Genomic DNA, 21,428 nt, shown 5'->3' on the forward strand with positions numbered 1-21,428 from the left:
GGGCAAATAGAAAGCACCTGAGCCACTGTTTAGCCCTGTGAGGCTCCCGGGCCCATCACCCACCCTGCCCAAGCAGAGCAGCCTTGGGAGAGACGTGCACAGACACCTGCACATCCTCAATGTGGAAAGACCTCCCACAGACATTCCTGGGCTTGAAGCCTGCCTCTCTCACTTCCTGGCGGTTTAAACCTGAGTGACTCACCTGGCCTTTCTGGGCCTTGGGTACAAATGTGACTTCACCGTACTCCTGGGAAGAGGATACAGCTGGCCCTCTGTTTCCTTGGGTTCAACCAACCATGGACTGAAATGATTTTCTTTTAAAAAAAAGTTGCATCTCGGCTGGGCGCTGGTGGCTCACACCTGAAATCCTAGCTATTCAGAAGGCTGAGATCTGAGGCTTGCAGGTTGATGTCAGCCCAAGCAGATAACTTTGAGAGACTCTGATCTCCAGTCAATCAGCAAACACATCTACTGAGCAAGTACGAATATCTTTCTTATCATTTTCTCTGAACAATACACTATAACAACGAGGGTCTGAGGGAGTCTGACGGCCAGGGCTGTAGGACATGGGGGAGCAGTTAGACTTGGGGCTACTGAGGGGTAGAGGACATTGTATACAGAGCAGAAAAACAACTAGCTCGGAGGGAATGGGGCTGGACAGACAAGTGACAAGCTGTCCTCTGAGGCCCTATTGTCACTTTAGGGAAAGGAGATAAACTCTCTCAGAACCCAGGTGCTGTCACTCTGCTCTCTTGTCCCCTGGTGACCAGAAGCCCACACTATCTCCTGAGACTTTCCTGTCCCCTGCGACTCTCACTGTTCTCCTGTAGAGGAAACAGCTCAGCCTTTGGGTCCATCTTCTCTTTGTGATTTGTCTTTTTTGTCTCAGGGGCCTAAATGTCCAGAGAGGTCAGTGGCCTGTGGATACTTTTTTTTTTTTGAGGCAGTGGCAGAAAGGTGTCATCATGGAAAGGACATGAATTCTCCTGGGGGAAACATTGAAGGCTCTTGAAGGCTGCAAGGCAGAGTTCAGTACCACTGCTAACTGCAGTCCCAGAGCTCTGCCATCCTGCCTCTCGATGTCCCCTCCAGTGGCCCAAACTCTGTGTTCCTGTCCTGTCACTGAGCCAGGCCTCAAAGACACTGAGAAAGGGCAGCCTTGACTCATGGGGACTGGGATAGAGAAATGTCAGGACCAGGAGTCCAAGCATCTGACCTCATGATTCCAGTCATGACCCTGGGCTTCACAGCTCTGGACACAGGGTACTGGGCTAGGGCTACGAGAGGAGGTGCCACCAAGGGGCTGTACCCTTACCTTGTCATCACAGCGGCTGGCTGCCACACAGTTCTGGACATAGGCCACGAGGGAGTCAATGAGCCCTGAGTAGTTCCGCATGGTCTGGCGGCCTGCATCAGCAGAGCTCAGGTTCCTGCGGGAAAGAACCAGGAGGGCATGAGGATGTGGACACGATGGAGAGAGAGCACAGGAGAAAGGGGAGGGAGTATTGTGGGAAATTCATGGGGGTGAGGAGGAGCAGAGAAGAGCAGACAGTCAGGATGGGATAATATTGGAAGTTGTGGTAGGAAGAGGAAAGAATGATAAAAGGAAGGAAATGAAGGAGAGAGGGAAGAAGGAAGGAGGGAAGAAGGGGAGGGGGAAGAGGGGAAAAAGGGACAGGAAAGGAGGGAAGGGGGGAGGAAGGAAAAATGGTTTAATCAGTTCTGCTTAGTGCTGGTTAATGCGGTCTCTTGTGAACTTAGCTATTCCTCTTTTTCTTTCTGCTTACTTAAATCCTCAAACTTGGTGACCTTTTTGATTCTCAATGGCTCCATTGCAACTGGCAGTCTAACCTCCAGCCCTCTAGTGGCCACTTGTAGGGACAGAGGCTGGAAGTTTCGCCTATTTGCTGTGTGCACGGGAGGAGGAGGTTAGGAAGAACGGAATGGAGCTCAGACAGGCTTTGCTGGGGACCAGATGCACCTACATTCCTCATGGCTGTGAAGCAATCTGGCCTTTCTGCTGTATGTGGTGTGGGGGGGGGGGCGGGCACACATGCATACATGCTGTCTGTGTGTGTCTAGTGTTGCCCTTAGCAATCCTGTAGTTCCATAGGATCCTTAATTACCCTGGCTTTTCATCTCCCCTGCCTCTCTGCTCCCTGGAGGGTCCTGGAGGCTGGCTGGGGAAAGCACAAGTTGAGACAGAAGCACATGCCAACTAGGCCCCACTCTGGAAGGTTCTCAGGAGTTGGGGAACACAAACCCCATTATAGCAAAGGGAGACCCTAGGGGGAATCTTGCTCTCCCATTTCTCACTTCACACAGTATCCACCCTGCAGCTTGTAAACCTCGGCTCCAAGAACAAACAGAGCCAAATCCCCTCCCCACCAGCCCCACAGGGGCTTGCCACACCCTGGTGTGGAACTCAGGCAACTTTGGGCAAAGCGGGGCCATCTTCTTGCCAGTGAACATGGCACAGGGTTTTAGTACCACAGTCGGGAGGTGACTCATGAGGAGCCAATCAGTAGGTTTTTGTCTAAAAGAACATTCTTCAAGATAGTACAAGAAATACTCCCCACCTCCCCCCTGCCCCCAGGGCTAGAGGAAGGGATATAGTTGAATCAGTCTGGATATTCAGATCTGGGTAATTTTACTCTTAGATTCCTAACCACACCCACTTTATCTCCCACCAAAGGAAGTCTTCGCTCCATTCAGGGATGCTGCCAATGCCCGGACATTGTCTTGGAGCCGACCCGTGGGGACCAGAGCCAACAGGATGTTACATTCTTTGTCCTGGATGAATGGTGGCGGAGAGAGGGCTGCCCAGAGCTGCGCTCGGGCTGCGGTGGAAAGGCCCGTGTGCCCTCTGCTCTCACCTCAGGCAGCCTGTGGCATTGAAGAAGACCTCAGGATCCACCATTTCACGGGACATGTTGCTGTTGCCATCACACCAGCCAGAGAAGGGAATGATGACCCGGTCGGTCAGAACAGGCAGCGCATCGGACACCAGCTCTTCCTTCAGCTCATCAGTAGAAGACAGGTTCCAGAGCAGCCCTACAAGGAAAGGTGTTCACTTCACCATATGCAGCCCCAGAATACCTGGGGGCCTGGGTGCCACTCCCAGCCGAGGCTCTAGCAAATGGCTCCTTCCAGATAGGCTTGTTCTACCAGACCTAAGTCTGACTTATGAGCTTACCCTTTGTACCTCCAATGGACTACAGGCCCTTTGAGGGTCAGGAACATCTCAGAGTTGCTGGTCTATCTAGGTAAAAGTTCTACATAGGAGCTGGGTGCTGGTGGCTCACCCTGGTAAGCTTAGCTACTCAAGAGGCTGAGATCTGAGGATCACAGTTCAGAGCCATCCCAGGAAGAGAAATCAGAGACACTCTTATCTCCAATGGAAGAGCAGAAAGCTGGAGGTGGAGGTATGGCTCAAGTGGTAGAGCATAAGCTTTGAGTGAAACAGTCAAGAAAAGCATAAGGCCTGAGTTTAAGCCCAAGTAGCAGCACACTATGTATACTGAAGGTGACCAAAGTATAGTTGATTGATCTGTGGTTTTAAGTCTAAGTGAATACTATTCAGAATATTCTAATGTTTTCCTTTTCCATCTGAAAATCACCCTAGAATTTCTTTCAGTTGTTCCTCTACACGGATTTACCTTCACAGTCCAATTTGAGGTCTTCATGGTGCCCTCTGCCTGGTGCTTCATGTGTAAGTTCTTACCACCTGTTAACCCTGCCTTGCCAGCCTTGCTCTCCCTCACCTACAAATCCCAGGCCCTGTTGCGGGAGGATCCTGCCTACATACCCGCTTTCCTCCCCTTGCTCTCTAACCTAAAAAGACAATGAACTTTGCTGGGGATGGTGGCTCATGCCTGTAACTTCAGCAACTCAAGAGGCAGAGATTGGGAAGATGGCAGTTCCAAGCCAGGCCAGATAAAAAATTAGATTTCTCATCTTGGCCAATAAGCTGGGCATGGTGATGGGTGTTTGCCACCATACTAACTTCATGAAAGACATAGATATGGGAGGATCTAGGTCTCAGGCCAATTCAGACCCTACCTGAAAACTAAAAGCAGAAAGGGCTCAAGAGGGACAGTACCTGCCTAGTTAGGACCCAGTTCAAACTCCAGTACTGCCAAAAAAGAAAAAAGTCTTCCTGTGGGTATGCACGTCACTCAAGGTCACACCGCCAGGATACCAGATGTGGCCAAGGTCGGTGTCATTGGACTTTTAGGGTACTCCTATGGGATAAGTTGCATGGCTGTGCCTGGGTCTTGGCCCCAAGCATGATCCACACCCTGACTGGAGGCCAGAGCCTGCAGTGTGACACCACCCCCTCCCAGACTGTCCATGCTGGATGCCCTACCGGTTAGTTGTTTCTGGATCTCAGTACTCCCGGTTCTCCTTAGGAGGTTGACGGCCTCACGGATCCCATTCTGCCTCCGGGTCTCCAGCTTATTGGTGGTACTCCTGAACACCAGGTTACGCAGGGCCCCAGCGGCAGCCTGCTGGACATTCTGGTTGGGGCTGCGAAGGAGATCCACCAGCTTGCAGATGCCTCCCAGCTGATATACCTGCCGGAAGAGCCGCCATATTGCTTGGTTGGGGTTGGGAAGGCTGAACCAGTTACTTTCTGCTCAAAGTATATTTTTCTCAGATCCCCCAAGAGAAAATTCTCCTTTCAATGCAGAATCCAAAACAAATAAACAGCAAGAGGTAGTGTTAACCAATTTAGACAGGAAGGCAAGAGACCTGAATTCAGACCCTAGCTCCCTCTCATTGTTGCTAGGAGCTTCACAAGTTGCTCCTCTGTCCTGAGTTCCATTTTCCTCACCTTGAGTGCGGTGAAGATAAGAAACACACATGAATATACTTCACAATCACAAGGTTGAGCACAATCATAAGGGAGATGCATGGTAGAGAGTTAAATGCAAACTACACATGGTTTGTAGCACACCCATTTCTGGCACAGCATCCTTGGGCTGGACTGCTGAGCTAGCCTGGGATGTGCCCATCTAGCCATGTGTGTGGGCATCACTAGGCCCTGTTTTCTATCATAAGGTGAGGGGTAGGGGTTAGTGAGAGAAAAGAGGGAGAGAGGTACGAGAGGGAAGGAGTTGAGATTTGGGAATCATCATATTCTTTCATGGAATTTGAGCAAAAGGAATATCTGAACTCATGGCAGTCACTGAGTGACGTGTCCTCTGTGACCAGATGGGGTCAAGCAACACATTCCCAGGTGTTGCTGGACACAGTGACATGTTTTCACAACAGCTGGCTTCTCTAACCTTCTCTGGTTAGAACTTGTGACCTTTAAAACCTCGACACTCAATGTGTGGCTTCTATCTTCCTTTCACGGTGACTTGTACCTGCCCAATGTTCACACAACAGAGGGTCTGGCTCTGCCAATGGGAGTGAAGATGCAATTCTGACCTTGGAAAATTCCAGGCATAATCCTCACCCCTGGCAGCTTCTCAGGGGGAGAAGGAGCCAGCTGCAAATGCCCCCACCCATCTTTAAGTTCAAGAGCCAGGTGGATGCACCCAGGCCTGGTTCAGGTCTACCTGGGAGGAAGGCAAGCAGTCAGTTACCTGCTGTTTGGCAGATTCATCCTGGAAGCAGGTATGCTGGATGTAATAGGCTCCAATGGCCTGGTACTTCTCATCCTGGGAGGTAAGGTACTGCACGGCCTTGGGGATGGTCAGCCCACTGCACTCGATGTCCTCACTGCAGATCCTGAAAGGGATGGGGACAGCACTGGGGTGTTATGGAGGGAACTGGGAACCCTGGTGAGCATGCTCAGAGTTCTTCCCTGTACACCCAACCTACTACAGCCTCATCTGCCCTCCAGAGTACCAGAACGAGGTAGCCAGGTCCACCCGGAGAATGCCCTGTGAGCAGCTCCCCCAGATAACGAACACATAGGCTCCCCGCTGCACTTTCCACTCAAGGAAACACTGGCTGTGACCATGCTCTCACTATAGGTTAAAAGATCCAAGCAGGTGAAGTATCTCTGCACTGAGCCATATCTCTTCCCTATTTCTAAGAGGAAGTGCTCTGCCTATCCTGCCATTTCTCATGTTCATGTCTGCTATTGGGAAAATGGAAGAGAATGATTGTGAGCCTATCCATTCCATTCCATTCATCCATCCATCAATCCATCTGTCCCTAAGTTCAGCTGCCCTCCGTACACACTTACTTCCTGTCCTGTGCACACCACAGGATCAGGATCACTGATCACTGATCACTGGGTCAGGATCACTTTCCTGGGGATGGTGGCAAGAGACCCTCACGGCTGACTCTTCTCCAAGCTCCTCCATCCAACATGTTATAACTAGGGAAATGGTCCTAAAACCCTGTCCTCTGTGTGTTCTCCAGCTCAGAAACCACGAGCATTTTCCATACTTCAAATTCAAGTTCAAACTTCTTAGACTGACAGACATCACAGGATTAATGAGACATTAGTTAGTTTCTTTATTCTTTGGGCTATTGTTCTATTGCTCCACTTCTGGCTTTTTTTTTTTTCTGGTTAATTGGAGATAAGAATCTCACAGCCTTCGATGTCCAGGCCTGCAGGAATTCTTAGGTCTCAGTCTCCTGAGTAGCTAAGATGACAGACCTGAGCCACCACCACTCAGCTGACATTTCCTGTTTTAACTGAGTGGTCTAGCTCCAGTGTGAACTCTTGCGGCTTCCCCAGTCCCTGTCAAGGGTATTCTATAATGAGGCTTTAGGTATCAGGCAGGCCTGAATGCCCACCCCAGGCCTGTTGGAGCTCCATTCTGTGAAGCCTTCTAGGGGTGTAGTCACCAGCAGCTTTTCCCCCTGAAGGTATCCTCAAGGGCAAAGGCAGATTGCAGTGATGCCCAGCCAGACCCCACAGAGGCCCTTTAGCTCTTGTAAAGACAGTCTTCTCCTCATTCATACTAGACTGGTATGTTGCTATAGTTGGCACACAACTGTCACAGTTTCCGGTGGGTAACCTACTTCACTTCTAGAAAAAAATCAGCCCAGGAGCAGAGCAATAGGATGGCAGCACCCAAGTCTGGTTTGGAGAGATGTCACCCTCCCTCCACCAGTTAGACGTCACTTCTGAATGTCTGTCACTCATCACCTCTCCATCTCTTCCGGACCCTTCATTTAAGGTCTGAGCCGCAGTGAGAGAAAGGGGGTGGGGTGGGGTGGGGAATTCCTTAGATCTGTTCACAATTGTCCTCCATAGACATTACAGACTTCAAGTAGGAGAGGTTCACTTTTCATTGGAGATACTGCTTATCTTCAGAACTGCAGAGTAGAGGTGTGTGAAAGGGTGATCCAGTCAGCTGTGTGGCCTTGGGCAAGCTAGTTAACACCTCTGTGCCTTGTTTCCTCCTCAGGAATACTAGTGACTGCCCAGAAGGGATGGTGGTTGTTAGAGATGAAGAATGCAAAGCTCCTAAGGCAGGGAGGAAAGTTGTTAATCATGTCGCCCCCCGCCCCCACTCCCCAGGAGACTGGGCTGTCCTGTTCCAGGCCATTACACACAGTAAATATTTGTCAAAGAAATGAACAGTGACCATTAGGTTGGGAAGTACAGTCAGCTGGAAGTACAGAGCACTGAGTGCTGAAGGGCAGATGCAGTGTCACTCCTGACACGGATCCTGACAGGGATCCAAGCCACCTCGGGTCTGAGTCCGCACAAGTCTCCTTCATTCTCCCCAGCAGGGACCCATCAGCCTGGGACAAAAGGCAGCTCATGCTTGTAAGCCCAGCTACGTAAGAGGCTGAGATCTGGGGATCACAGTTCAAAGCCATTCCTAGCAGAAAAGTCTGTGAGACTCTTACCTGGAATTATGGCTCAAGTAATAGAATGCTAGCTTTGAGCAGAAAAGTTCAGTTATAGCACTCAGGCCTGAATTCAAGCCCCAGTATTGGCACACAGAGAGGGGAGGCAGTGACGGGGGAAAGAAAAGAAAAAAAAGAGGAAAGGAAAGAGGTATGTTCATTTCTTAGCACAAGACCATGACCCTCCGTTCTCATGTCTGTCCATCTGTCCTGTTTGTCCTTTGGATTTTCCTTTCTCATCACCTATTACCCCTTCTGGTCTCAGGGCACATTCCTTTGCTCTTTCCAAATGCCACTTCCCTAAGATCAGAGCTTCTTAGAATGGAGGGTGAATCCAAATCCCCTAGAGGGCACACACGGCTGTCCACCCTCCCCGGCTCCAGCTCCAGGGGTTACTGAGTCAGATGGTCGGGGTGGGGCTTAAGAACAAGCATTTCTAACACATTCCCAGGTGATGAAGGTGTTACTGGACACAGTGACACATTGTCATGACCATTGGCCTCACACCGAACTTGTGACCTTTAAAACCACAATACTCAAATGTGTGGACTCTGTTTCCCATTCATGCTGAAAATGCCCTGAGGCTCCCCTGCCCATGATCAGGGGGCCAATAAAGCTGGGAAGTCACAGGCTTTACTTCTCTAATCTTCCCGGGGCTCTTGGCAAAGTAGCCAGGCTACTGGATTGCCTGCCCCCACTCCCACCTGCCCAGTCCCTCCCAACTCCAGCATGGCCCAGCGACACTCACTTAGAGCTGGCCCTCGAGTGGCCGAAGGACAGGTCCTTGTTGCAGGAGATGGGTGGCCCATACACCGGGTCCTGCTTGGAGGTACAAGAGGGCGGGCGCACAGGGCACTTCTTGACAGCCTTCTGACCACTGCAGGTACTGTAAAAGCTATAGCGGTTCTGGGTGGTTTTGTGGCCCTTACTGCCCAGTGTGCCCTTACGCAAGGTGCCCCTCGGGTCGCAGTAGAGGTCAGGCTCGCTGCGGCTGGCCTTGATTTTCTGCATGAAGCAGATGTCGCTGCCCGCACCGGTGGTAGCGCAGCTTCCCCGGGGATATTGCCGGCTCCAGTTCTCCGTCTGGCTGTAGGAGCTGAAGCGCCTGTTGTCGGGCTCCCTTTTGAGGGTTCCGTTGTAGATCTAGATGGGGAAGGAAAGAACATCTCAGTCAAGTCTGTGACCGGGGATCCTGGACCCGGCTGGCTGTAAGAACAGCCCCGCCACGGCATCCTGAGCATCCCAGGATACTTACAGAGCCATCATCTGTGGGACTTCTTCTCCAACTGCAGGTCGTGAGCCATTATGGATTATGAAACCACTTTATGGGCAGGTTGTGGTTATCATTGTTAAAAAACAAATGTAGACTAGAAGAAGCTATCGGCAAGCAGAAACCACAGAGTACAATGCAGACCATAGTATTGTGAAACCGTGTGTGGATCTCCAGGACACAGCCAGGTATGTTTGACACCACTGATCTGGGCACACAGGCACAGTCCGGAAGAGGAGGGGCAGGCCAGAGAGGAGAGAGGCTTTCTCAGAGTCATTCAGTGAGGCCTGGGCAGAACTAGGACTTGACCTTGTGTCTTAAGATCTTGCCTTGTTACCTTGGGCCAGCTAAGGGCCAGCACCCAGGCCTTGAGTTCAAGTTGTACTACTGGCACACACACATACACACACAAAGAAAGATGGAGACAGAGACAGAGAGAGACAGAGAGAGAGAAGAGGAAAAAAAGAAAAAGAAAAAATAAATTTCTACCCGATTGTTTTCCACATTTTTTTTTTTTAATACTCCTTGTTTTGTCTTCTCTATGCCAGGACAAGAAGGCCCTCGTAGGGGAAAGCCTTCATAGGCCACAGATGGATGATATTATTGCCTCTAAGCCTCTGATATGAGGAACTGCCAGCTAGGAGCCCCCCTGGCACATGGAAGTGGCCCTTCAGCTGCAGATCAAGGCACAAGGAGACCTCTGGGCTTTTGCTGTTGGGCTGGCCAGGATACAAATTTGGGCATAGGCTCAATCCAATAGGAATACACTGGGAATGATGAAGTGCCCCTAAAGCTCTGTGTGTGTCTAGTACAGAGCCTCCCTTGGAAGAGCAAAGCTGGAACTTGGTGGGAATTAGCTCTGGGACAGAGCTGTCAAGGATGACTTTCGTGGGAACTTACAAGCTGGTGGGTCTGGCCTGCTGGGACTTGTTCTTAGACTAGAGGATCAACATGGAGCCTGATAAAAATGTCTTCATACAGGTGTAGACTTGGGACTCACTTTGGCTGGGATGAGCCAGGGCCAAGTCCAGCCCAGAGCCTATCACTCTGGGGAGAGAGGGAGACAGAGAGACAAAAAGAGAGAGACAGAGACAAACAGATGCAGACAGAGACAGAGACAGAGAGACAGCGAGAGACAGACAGAAGCTTAAGCTGGTACAATATCTAACACATTCAAAGGAGCTTAGGAAGATGTGATTAATACAGAGAAGAGAAATAGAATGAAAAACCATTAATTTTAGAGGAATACAATGTTCTTCAATAGAAGACAATTTTTATAGCCTCTTACATGGCTCCGTTGTACATAGCTCAACATGGTCACAATAATATAGACTAGATGCAATCCAAATTATCATAGGGTTCTCTCTAGACACTGAAAAGGATGGAAAACATGTCAGCACAAGGACAAGCAAGAGAGTAAGAGTGGGATTTGTGCAAGTCTCCTCTACACTGGATCTAGCTGCACAGAAGTAGAGACTGGCTGGTCTTCGTCTGGGTCCCTTTTCAACTCTGCCGGGAGTCATTGAGAACAGGGACCACCCATGGTTTGTGTTTTCGGAACGGATGGGTGTGAAACTACCAGTTTGAAGTGGCATCCAAAGTCTAGAAACCACAGACTGTTAACCTTGGCAATGGTAGTGCACGTCCCCTCAAGCGGACTTCCTGCTGTGCATTCCAGTGAGTGCGGCTTTCTTCCCCAGACCAGGTCAAACCAACCTTCTCCAAAAGGAGCTGGTCCAAGGGGATTGGGAGAGCACGAGTGGACGAGGACTTGGCAGAGACAAAGGAGTTGGACAGCTGTCTGGGCGTTTGGACATGTCATGGGTAGGTACTTGGGCAGGTTATAGGCAAAATGTGCAACGGGGTCTCCATGACTACGGCCAGTGGCCACATTCAATATTCTCATCTTGAGAAGGAAGGTGGCAGGTGGCACTTTGGGAAGGAAAGCTGGGCACTCCCCAAAGCCAGGCTAAGCCGTAGAAGGAAGACAAGGAGAACCCTTGTTCTCAGTAAGTGACACACCTGGACGTCATTTCAGGCACCTCATGGGAAGTGCAGATGCTCTCTTGGCCCAAACCCAGAGAAGAGGCGATCCTTCTGATTAAGCCTGACAGGGATTCTGGGCTCTGCTCCCTATGCTGGGGAAAAAGCACAGCAAACAGCCCTGGCAGGCCCCGGCAAGGTGGGCTGCCCCAGGGAATGGGCACTGGCTTATCTACACAGATGCCCCCGTGAGACTGCATTTGCCAGCCCCCCCACATCAGCCACACCCCGGTGTCATCACTCATTCCTGGAAACCCCGCCCCCAGCCTCTTCAAGTTTGGTATTGGTGGGCTATGCTGCTGAGTTTGATTGACGGCAGGATGATTCTCTTCAGTCAACACGGCCTGCCATTGTCACTTTGAAAGGCAAGAAGCACAATTTGGGTCAGATCCTGTCCTCTCTAGTTCCAGGAGGGGTTCTGGATCCTCCGAGACAGGCTGGTAGGAGCCCCCAATGAACAGGTGGCTGTGGCTGCTACCTATAAGGTAGAAATGTTACCTGTAGCTTAGGAACCCAGACACAGTCCTGAAGCTCACTGGACTTGAACTTACAGAGTAGAAGAATACCCAGCAATCAGCATGGACCCGGAGCCAGGCATCTTTGGTGATGCCAATTGCCTTTTCAGTATGGCATTGGATAAGTGACTTAAGCCCAATGTGCCTCAGTTTTTTCCATCTGTATAACTGGTATTATAATTGTCCCCAAATGTATAAGTTCATTGGGAGAAGTTAGTGGATTAAGGTTTGTAAAGTATGTAGGACAGTATACCATGTGTGTGTTTGTTCAATAGGGATGTGTTCATCTCTTTGATGTCAGACTGTGGACAGGTTGGCTACCTTTAGGAGCTGGCTGAGGGTTTTACATGACCCATGCCGTATCTAAAGAAGTGTGTGTGTGGGGGGGGGATAGATCCAGGAAACCAGCAGAGCCCAGAAAGGAAGCCCACCTTTTATTTATGCCCTGTGCTAGGCACAGAAGATATCTTTTGGAAAAAATAGAGGAACCTGATCTGATCAGATAGTGCATGCAGAAGGCGGGCAGGCTGTGTGCTGGGATGGTGACACTGGCAAGAAAGAAGGGCACTTCTTCATTGCGTGTGACCATGAGTGGCCTTGGCCTCTAGACTACTGTGACTAGCAAGGGTGCCCCCACCCCCATTTCCAAACACTGTCTCCCAGTCCTGCGTGAACAGCTGCAGTCAGAAGAGAATGCGCGGGCACATGTGCCTAAGGCTTTGTTGCCAACCCTGGTCTCTAGCCACCCCCTCTCTCAGGAATCTGTTGGCAGCTTCCTCTTCTTTGAGCTCTCCTCTTTTTTTGAATACAAAGGACCCCCCCATACACACACCACATTCCTTGTCTGGGTATCCCATGTTTCCTTGAGAAACTCCAATGGCAGGTGTGATGGTTCATGGATTAGAACATTTCAGACTCAACACTGAATTTCTGGAAGCAGAGCAGACCCTTTAACCAGACAGCAGACTGGGCTGGATGGCCAAGTTGGAGCTCAGGTGCACACATTAAAGTATGCTTTCCCTCTTGGGCGACCAATCCTGGGAACTACAGTGCCAAGCAGACCAGGGAAGGCTGCTCTGGCTGGAAGCCTCCCTTAGCCAGCCCCTACTCTACATCCCAAGTCAAGACCTTGTGGTCCTTGTGATTCACCTGCCTTGCTTCCCTTCTCCCCTTCCTTCTTGGAGAAGTGTGGTATTTCAACCCACACTTGATTGTCCTCTCTCTTCCAGTTACCTTGTTAAGTCAGAAGCTCTCTGAGGCCCAACCCTCTGAGAAGACAAGGAAACTGAGCCCTGGAGTAAGACTGGACCAAAACAAAACAATAGCATCCTTAGCTCCAAGGCCCTGGAGGCCTGAGTACAGTCACCATCTAGAGAGTTAGGTCGTCTGAAGAGGCCTCTAAAGTAGAAAACTGCATGAGACAGTAACTAGCCATTTAGGAAGAGATAGTGTTACTTGTCTTTCTATCCAAGCATCCTTTCTGCCTTTTCCCTTTCCACTGCCACTGCCCAGACTGTGGTTCTAGCTTTCCTCAGTTTACCTATGAGGTAACTTCAGCAGCTAGCACCAGTTCCCCCCCACCAACCCATCCAGCCCCCAGGGCTCTGGTCCCAGTCTTGCAAGGCTATTACTTCCCCTTACTCAGGCAAAGCTTCCACGAGCTCTGTTCTTGCTGGAGAGCTTAGTGTCTCTCATCCTACCAGGCAAGCATGACAACCTGCCCCAGCACATCCATCCAGACCTCTGTTCTCCTCCCAACACAGGCTCCTACATTGTCCCAATATCAGCCATATCCCAATACTTCCATCACCTACTTTCAAAGTCTATGTTCATCTTTGACCTCTGCTTAAATCCATCATCTCCCTGAGGCCTCTGCTGCAATTCTCCCCAAGAGCCTCCAAGAGCCCAGAGCTGGAATCCTTCACCTGCACACGCACTCACCTGTGGTCACGTTAGTTTTCTAGTTACCAATGTACAGTTCTGCCATCCCTCCAAGCTCTTCCGGGAAGAGATGCCTTTTATGGTACCTAGCACTGGATTGCACTCTCAGCAAGTGCTCAGAGAAATGGGAGCTCTGCCTGGTCATGAGAATTTGTACTGGGGATAGAGATTTCCGGGTGCTGATGGCACAAGTGTTCTCATGGCCTCTGGGCCATAGGAAGCCACTATAGATGAACTGAGCTGTTGGGAAGGCCGGAGGACTCTGGACAGGGTGAACCGCAGCTTGGGCTCAGCCTATGATGGTCCAAGATGCCTCCTCTATCCCTACCTGGCTGATAGCTGCTGGTTGGCCAAGCCCAGAGAGTTCTCTTTCGGCTCAGGTTAACCAGAGCGAAGCTGCCTGGCTCCTTGGGAACTGGCTATGTACTGGGCAGGCCAAGATGAAAAGGGTATCAGTGTCCCTAGCTATTAGCCCATTTTGAAACTGCGCTTCTGCCAGCAAGGTGGGGCTGGCCAAACCGGCTCTCCCGAGAGACACGCCCTGCTCTGCCCTGGGAGTCACACACCCCATTCAGTGCCCAATAGGGCCATTTTCAGCCAGGCTATCTCCCTATACCTTTCTTATGAAAACCATGGGATCCTTGTGTCTCTTGGGGCCTTAAGAGGGCTCCCCTGAGAAAGAAGGTTGGTCAGAAGCCCCTAAAGGACAGGTTCCCAGTGGCATTTTCCTCTAATCCCCACCACTGCCCGACTTGGTCCATAGAGGGCCTTGGGCAACAGGCACTAAGTGGCCCTCTTCCATCTTGCTTGTTTCATTTTAGCCAGGACTGGAAGACTGGGCGGAAGCAAGCAGTCCTGGGCAGGGAGGTGTCCAGGAGGAGCACACAGAACCCAAGGCATGGAGGGCTGTCTCAGAGGGCCAGGGTGCTGCTTACTTGGCAATCTCAGTCAGCCTGGGAACCACTGGGCCTGAGTCACCAAAGATGGCACTTCAGGAGAAAAGCGTCAGTCTCGGATCCCTCTGGGCACGGCTCATTCTCACAAAGTAGGGGACCCACCCTGGGCCAGGGTGTCTTCTTCTCCTGGCACATTGCTGTAGAGCAGCCTCACTGCTCAGCAATCTTGAGAAAAGAACAACCCAGCCTACCCTGGGAGGAGGCTGGGGTGGGTGAGTCTTCCTGTGAAATCCTTCAAGGCAGGGAGAATTTGGTCACTAGTTCCCTAGAATCCTCAGTGTCCCCCTAGGGACAACCTCAGAAGCCACTGGTGAGCACCTGTGAGTTGAAGGGCAGTGACTGATCGACATCCAACTCTGTCTACCGAAAGTATGGATGTGGCAAATGGAGACCGTCCAGTCCTGGGGTGGGGCATGCTTTGTCATCCGACATTTTTAAATGCAGAAAATAAAAGGTTTTGGTGCCTGATGAATTTAGATTTTCTAGAGACCTGGTTAATAATGGAAAGTGTCCCTATGACCTTTGAAGGGTGAAAACTTGAAGCACACATCTGTCAGGTGGATGAACAAATGTTTGTGGATAACTGGATCTTCCAAAGTCTCAAGGTAACTGAAAGCCTATGTCAAAATGACCCTATAAAAGTTGAGGTTGCAGCCTGTGAGTCTTAAAGGAGATGCTTGTGGCTCTCTTTAGGGAGGCTGTGAATCTGGAACAAAGGAGGCATGGCGGACTTGTGAGCACCGGTCTCCACGTCCTCCCTGCAGGCATGCAGAAGGCCAGGCATGGCAGTTCCTAGTGTCCAACGGGTGGCATGCAGCTGAGAGTGGATGCTCAGGAGTCACAGCCAGCTCCAGCACCAGCTCTGCCTCCCTGTACCCTGCTCCCTGCCCGATCACTAACCTGTGCGAGAAAGAAAGCAGGTTCTCTGCAAGGCTTCTCTGTGACCCACCCCCTTTGCACTGGAGAAATGGGTTTTCCTCAGCTCCTGCCACTCCTTAGAACATCTGAGGCTTTCTATGCAGATATCTGTGGCCTTCTAGAAGGGAAATCCTGGCAGGCACTAGTCTCATCATACACAACTCTCACAAGCAGAACACACGGCCCTCCGCCATCTCTCTCTCATGAGCTCAGACAGGTCAGAAGCACAGTTGCTTTGCAGCACATTCCATGGTCTCAACTGGGTTTTGAATCTGCAATGGTTTGTCCCAAGGAGGGAAGGCAAGGGGGCCATTCCAACTTGAAATAACGCCTGGAGTCTTAGACAATGGGCCTGCTCCTCAGGAGAGCACACTGAGGTCAGGACAATCTCCTTGGGCCACACGATCCCATCCTGCCCTGTTCTAGGACATGAGGGGAAGGTAGATTGTACCCAGAAGCACCCTGTATATTGCACCAGGAGTGTCCCGGTCCAAGAAGTTGGGGTCAAAGCTGCATGATGCGTGTATGTACACATACATATGCATGCGTTATACACACATACAAAGAGCCCTATACATTCCCACTTGCTCTTATGGGAAAAATACACTTCCTTTTCTCAGGTGGGAAAAGACTTAAGAAGTCCCCTGGGCATGCCTCAGAACACCTCAGCAAAGGTGCTGTGGGTGAAGAGGGCTTCTCCATGCACCATCTTGGTGGAGTCTCATAGCACCGCCCACTCTCCCACCTAACCAATGAGGCATCAGGGCAGAAAGCCACTGTGTTATTTCTCTACAAGTATAATAAGCTCATACAACCAATCTGAAGCTCATTCAAAACCACTTGTTTGAGATGTGGCAGACCCTGAACTAAGTCTAGTCTCTGTCATCTCTGTCCTCCAGACATCCTATCACCAGAGTCTGGTAATGAACTTGAATGAAATCTACATGGCAGAAAGCGTTCATACTAGGTGGCTCTGTGCAGGAACTCTTCCAGTTCCTCTGGCCAGTGGCTGGCCTGACTCCTAGAAGACTCTCTCCCAGGGACACCAAATCCTTGTCTGTCTTCTTTTAACTGAAATTCTTGCAGACTTGTAAGAGTGAAGGATTGGGGATATAGCTCAGTGTGAGAGCACTTGACTAGCACGTGTGAGGTCCTAGGTTCTATTCCCAACACTGTACAAAGAAAGAATGAGGAGGAAGAGGACGTAAAACTATAGATGCTCAGCTGTGTGATATAATTCTACCGCCCAAAAATGAGAGCTGAGAGACCTTCTGGCCTATGGGACACTGGTGCAAGGGGACTTTGTGATCACAATAATGGGTCTGTCCTGGCCAGGACCATCAGAACAAAGGTGGGGAAGTGACGGTGTCTTCATCCATCCCTTACTGCTGGGCACACATAAACTGGGCTGAGGGCACAGGCATTCATGGGAACGTTGGTGAAGAGACTGAGCTCTGTAAGGTCTGGGAAACATTCAAGTCTTGCTGAGCTTCTCTGGATTCTGATGGTGGGGACATACTGCTCTAAGCCTCTGAGGGTGATCAGGAGGGAGTGATGGGATTCTGGCTGTCTCTGAATATCCCCATACTGCCTCTGGCATCGTGGGACCTCCTGAGAGCTGATCAGAACCAAAGGTGAAGATGGAATTAGTTGGGGCTTTCCTGGGCTTCCCCAAGTTGGTCCTAAAGGGCAATCTATCCCACAGCTGGATTGGAAAGTCCTGAGCAGCACCGAGAGCTACAGCTGCTCGGACAGAAGCATTATTTTTACAGGCTCTATTAACCAACACATTCAGCTAGGCATGGGAGGGTGGCCTCAGCAGGGGACAGGGGCTCCTCTTCAATGCTTTTCTTCTTGGCCTTCAGCTTTCCACCTGATCTGCTGGGCCAGGCATAGAAAAATCACCCTGAGCAATGAGCTTCTGACCTAGCATCTCCTCGAGTGCCAGCCATGCACCATTGGTAGCTGTGTGGTACATTAGGACAAAGATACAGTAGGAAACAACATTGAAGCACACAGACTTTTCCATTTTCATTACCACAAAGTGAAAGCCAAGGTGTGAGACAATATATTTCTCTAGCACTATCAGCCTCCCTTTCTGAGCAAAACAAGCCAAAGTTTTCTCTAGCATTAAATGACATTCATCTTCATTATCGGCCTTCCTTTGTGGCAAAGGACACGGTTCTGCATTACTTGAGTTAGAGGCAGGTTGCCTTTGGAAGTTAATGAACTGGAATTTGATACAATTTCCTTCAAACACAAGTAACTAATAGTTGATAGGATGATTTTGAAGGAATTGTGATAGTCATGTGGTTTTAGAAGTGCTACCACCCACAACGGGGCCCTGTGGGCAGGAAAACGAGCCAAAGAGGAAGGGGACCCGACTCCAATCCTGCTTCTTCACCTGTCTGCCTGTGCCTGTGCAGCTTTGAGTCAGGCCTTACTGAAGTCACAGCCTCTTTCCCAGCCCAGCTCAGCCCTGTCATTGTCCCCTTCCAGGCCATGCCCTGGTGCACAAGTGTGGAGACAAGAGGGGAGGAGCCCTACAGCCTCTTCTCTCCCCACCTGTGTCTGTAAGCACCCCTCCTTCCCCACCTGCCCGGTTAGATTTTGTTTTTCAGCTGAGTTTGCGCTCTTGCTCCTGGGGCGGGCAGGTAGGCAGGCAGGCCTCGCAGAGACTTGCCAGGGCCCTGGGGGAGAAAGCTGAGCCTCACCCTAGCAAAGGGTGGGGACGGCTCTTCCACCCACCTGGGAAATGGTGCTACATTTGTCTTGCTGGGCCCTGTGACAAAAGGAAAATTCTTAAGTCAGCCCAAGAGGTACCAGGAGATCTTCCCAGAGCCTCCTTTTCGTGGCCTCTCCTCATGGCCCCCTGTTTCCTGGCTGGAGATGAGTTAACAGGTTTCTCCTCTTGCCCCTTCTGGCTCCTTCCTCCTCGTTACCCACCCACCACCCTCCCCAAAGTCCACTGGGCTCTGCACTCACTTGCCTCAGATCTACCTGTGAGCTCCTGCATATTGCCAACGTTCAGCTTCCCTGCAGAATTTCCTGCTTTCTACTGATCTCAGAGACTGGAGGGAAGTGAGACTATGAACACTCTGGGGATCCAAAATGCACCCTAATCCAGGGGATTGGCACATCACAGGCTTGCTCTCTTCAGAGCTCACCGAGAAAGCAGAGCGGGCAGCACCTCACAAGCCCCTAGTTGCTGCTTATAATCCAAAATCTGAGGACTGGTCTCCAAACCGGTAGGGAAGAGGGCTAGGGGATCAGCTGCTTCCACCTTCATTTACAGGCGAGGACACTGAGGCCTGCAGAAGTTTAAGTCAGCAGTGTACTGAAAAAGTTAGCGTTTAATTATATCCTCTCTTATGCTGTCATTTCATCTGTTCATTGTTCTTAACTATAGTGTAAGGATTTTAAAGACTTGTTCGTACACCCCCTCCCACCACACACACACACACACACACACACACACACACACACACACACAGAGATCCAAATAGTACTCTACTAAATTCAAGATAAAGAAGTTTACAATTATTCCAATTCTTCAAATCTCTCTGAAGTTTCAGAGGCTGTATTTAGAAAATGTTAGGAATACGGACCATTAAAAGGCCGACTCTTCTGGCAGCTTCTTTCTCAGGAGAAGACACTGTGCCATTTTCTGTGGCCAGGGAATTATCTGCCTCTCAATGCCTCGTTAGGATAGAAGGAACTGAGCTCTGAGTAAGCATCGGCTCTCTAGCCAGGCCAGGGCTCCAAGCTCTGTACACAGGGCATGGGAAAAATGGGTGAAGAGATGCTGATTGGCCAAGCTAAAACTGGCTTCTCTTGTTCCAAAGGAAGGGTGACATTCCTTCCTGAGGACCTTCTGAGAAAGGCTTGTGTCCTGGGCTGGCCACACCTGTGTTTCCCACACATTACACAGCTGCTTCTCTGTGTCCCTTGGCAGGGATATCTCTTCCTGGATGTTCTTACATACTGCCCTGGCTTTTCCTCTTCTTCCCTTACCAGGAACAACACCTCCAAAACCTCGACCTGAGGTTCTACTGCTCTTTCACTGGGACAGAAAGATGGACAGGCCTTAGTACTGAGATGCACGAGATCAGAGAGGATTTGAAACCTCTAGAGCCAGCATCTTGTAAAGCAGCTGGAGTGATTCCTGTTCTTTGCGAACAGTCAGAAGAAAACTCTCAGGACACAGGCTCAGGCCCGAGCCTCTTCTTCTGTCCTCCATCCTTCTAGCCAGGGCATCTGTGTTCTCTTCCCTTTCATTGTGCAATGCTTCGCTCCTCCAGAAACCTGTCCCGTTCCTGGAGCTGAACTTTTGGGAACACCATTTGTATTTATTCACTAGACCCTTTCCCCTTGCTTTTATAGGTCTACTGTGGCTGCGTGTAGGAGCTATGCCCACATCCTCAAACCACTCTCCCCTGAGATAAGTTTAGCCTCCTAGCTGCTTAGAAAAGATGACTATGGGATCTCTAGACCTGGATCTCTGTGGTGCTTCTGCTCCCCTGTTTCCTCGCAGGGAGGGTTCCCATGGCAGCGATTTGTCTGTGAAAACATGCCACAGGCTCGGCTGTAACTTCTGAAGGGAGGGGTGCCCCTGGAAGCTGCCCATCCGCTCGCACTCACTTTGCCTCCATCCTCCCTCTGAGGCACACTCTGTCCCCTGGCAAGTAGGATCATTGCCTCTTCTTGTTGGGTGAAAGCCTGGGGCCCTTGTGGGACCCTCCTATCTCCCAGGGCTGGGTGGGAGTGAGTCACCAGCTGGCACCTGGGACACTGAGTTGGCAAACACATCAATCGCTCTCAGAGAGCAGGAGGATTACGTCTGTTTGGGAGGAAGAGCCTGTGGTCTACTCTCTTTCTATCCTCACCTGGACTTTTCAAGAAAAGACAGAGGCCAGGAGATAGTGCCGAAGGACCCGGCTTGTACACATGGAGACTGGCACTCAGGGCTGAGAAATGGGTGGCAGGGTAGAGGTAAACTGTGACTTCCAACTGAAGCTGGTTACTCAGTAGAGCTACATGCTGTGCCTCAGTTTTATCCTCTATAAAGCTAAAGTAAATGAAGTCCTACCATGTCTCTTTCCTGTTGCAAGGGTTAATTAACTGCTGGTTTCCTGGTGCCAGGAGACGTTCAGATGAAAGCAGGGAGGAAGTGTGGAAGGCTTCATCCACCTGGAAGTCTTGAAAGAAGGATCTGGGCCCGAGCAGCTGACACTGCCTCTGACCTGAGAGAGGCCATCAAGGTCTGGCTTCGGGGCCTGTAGCTACTCTCAGCCAGCTATCCAGCCACAGGGAATCAGAAACGCGTCTTGGCTAAGATCTGGTCTAACTGCTTCGTCCGATTATTGAGAAAACCATTGTGTAGAGCAATAAATGCCACTCCAGGTTCTGACGCTGAGGTGACATGGCACAAGCATTACACTTTGAGGTTATCTCAATTGCCCTTTGAGTCCCATTCCAGAGATGGCAAAGCCAGATTAAGAACATAATTAGTTAAAGGGGAGAGCCAAGTTGGGATTCAGATCTAAAATTCCTGGCCACAACCCAGGGCTCATACTTCCCTATCAGTCGGTCTCTGGGCACAGCCTCCATTAGCTGTGGGCAAAGGTCCTGCCATGTTTCTCTATGACAGACCCTCTTGAGGGCTTGGCCCAAGGCTCTTCCCTTATGAGAACCTTGTAGACTGTGCATCAACAGAGTAACTCTAATTGAGGCTAACTTTGCCAACCTGGAGAGTGCTGTGCTTGGACTCGCTGTCCCCTGCTGAAGCATGATGCAACCAGTCCTCATCTATAGCAGATGTTTATAGAGATTGCTTTGGGTCTAGGGGGGGCAGGCCCAGTTTCTTCAAGGTGAGGAGGTTCTAGCTTATTGTCATAATGGGATTGTTAAATAATGTCAAAATCAATTTGACCAGGGGTTGAGAGAAAAATCCAGGAC

At 50.5% G+C, this 21,428-nt stretch overlaps 1 protein-coding gene across 1 annotated transcript in view; it reads right to left on the minus strand.

Annotated features, from left to right (window-relative positions):
- Pkp1 (plakophilin 1) overlaps window positions 1–21,428 on the minus strand; it is a 43,314-nt gene that overhangs the window by 6,235 nt on the left and 15,651 nt on the right. Inside the window, exons 3-7 of the mRNA XM_042701262.1 lie at window positions 8,576–8,970; window positions 5,595–5,739; window positions 4,370–4,577; window positions 2,877–3,054; window positions 1,316–1,430 (exon numbers count right to left, since the gene is read on the minus strand). Coding sequence (XP_042557196.1) covers window positions 1,316–1,430; window positions 2,877–3,054; window positions 4,370–4,577; window positions 5,595–5,739; window positions 8,576–8,970 — 1,041 coding nt within the window. The remainder of the gene's footprint in view (window positions 1–1,315; window positions 1,431–2,876; window positions 3,055–4,369; window positions 4,578–5,594; window positions 5,740–8,575; window positions 8,971–21,428) is intronic.

Source organism: Dipodomys spectabilis, unplaced genomic scaffold, assembly GCF_019054845.1.
Source record: "Dipodomys spectabilis isolate Male_0828 unplaced genomic scaffold, ASM1905484v1 ptg000288l, whole genome shotgun sequence".
In the NCBI taxonomy this organism is placed as follows: Eukaryota; Metazoa; Chordata; class Mammalia; order Rodentia; family Heteromyidae; genus Dipodomys; species Dipodomys spectabilis.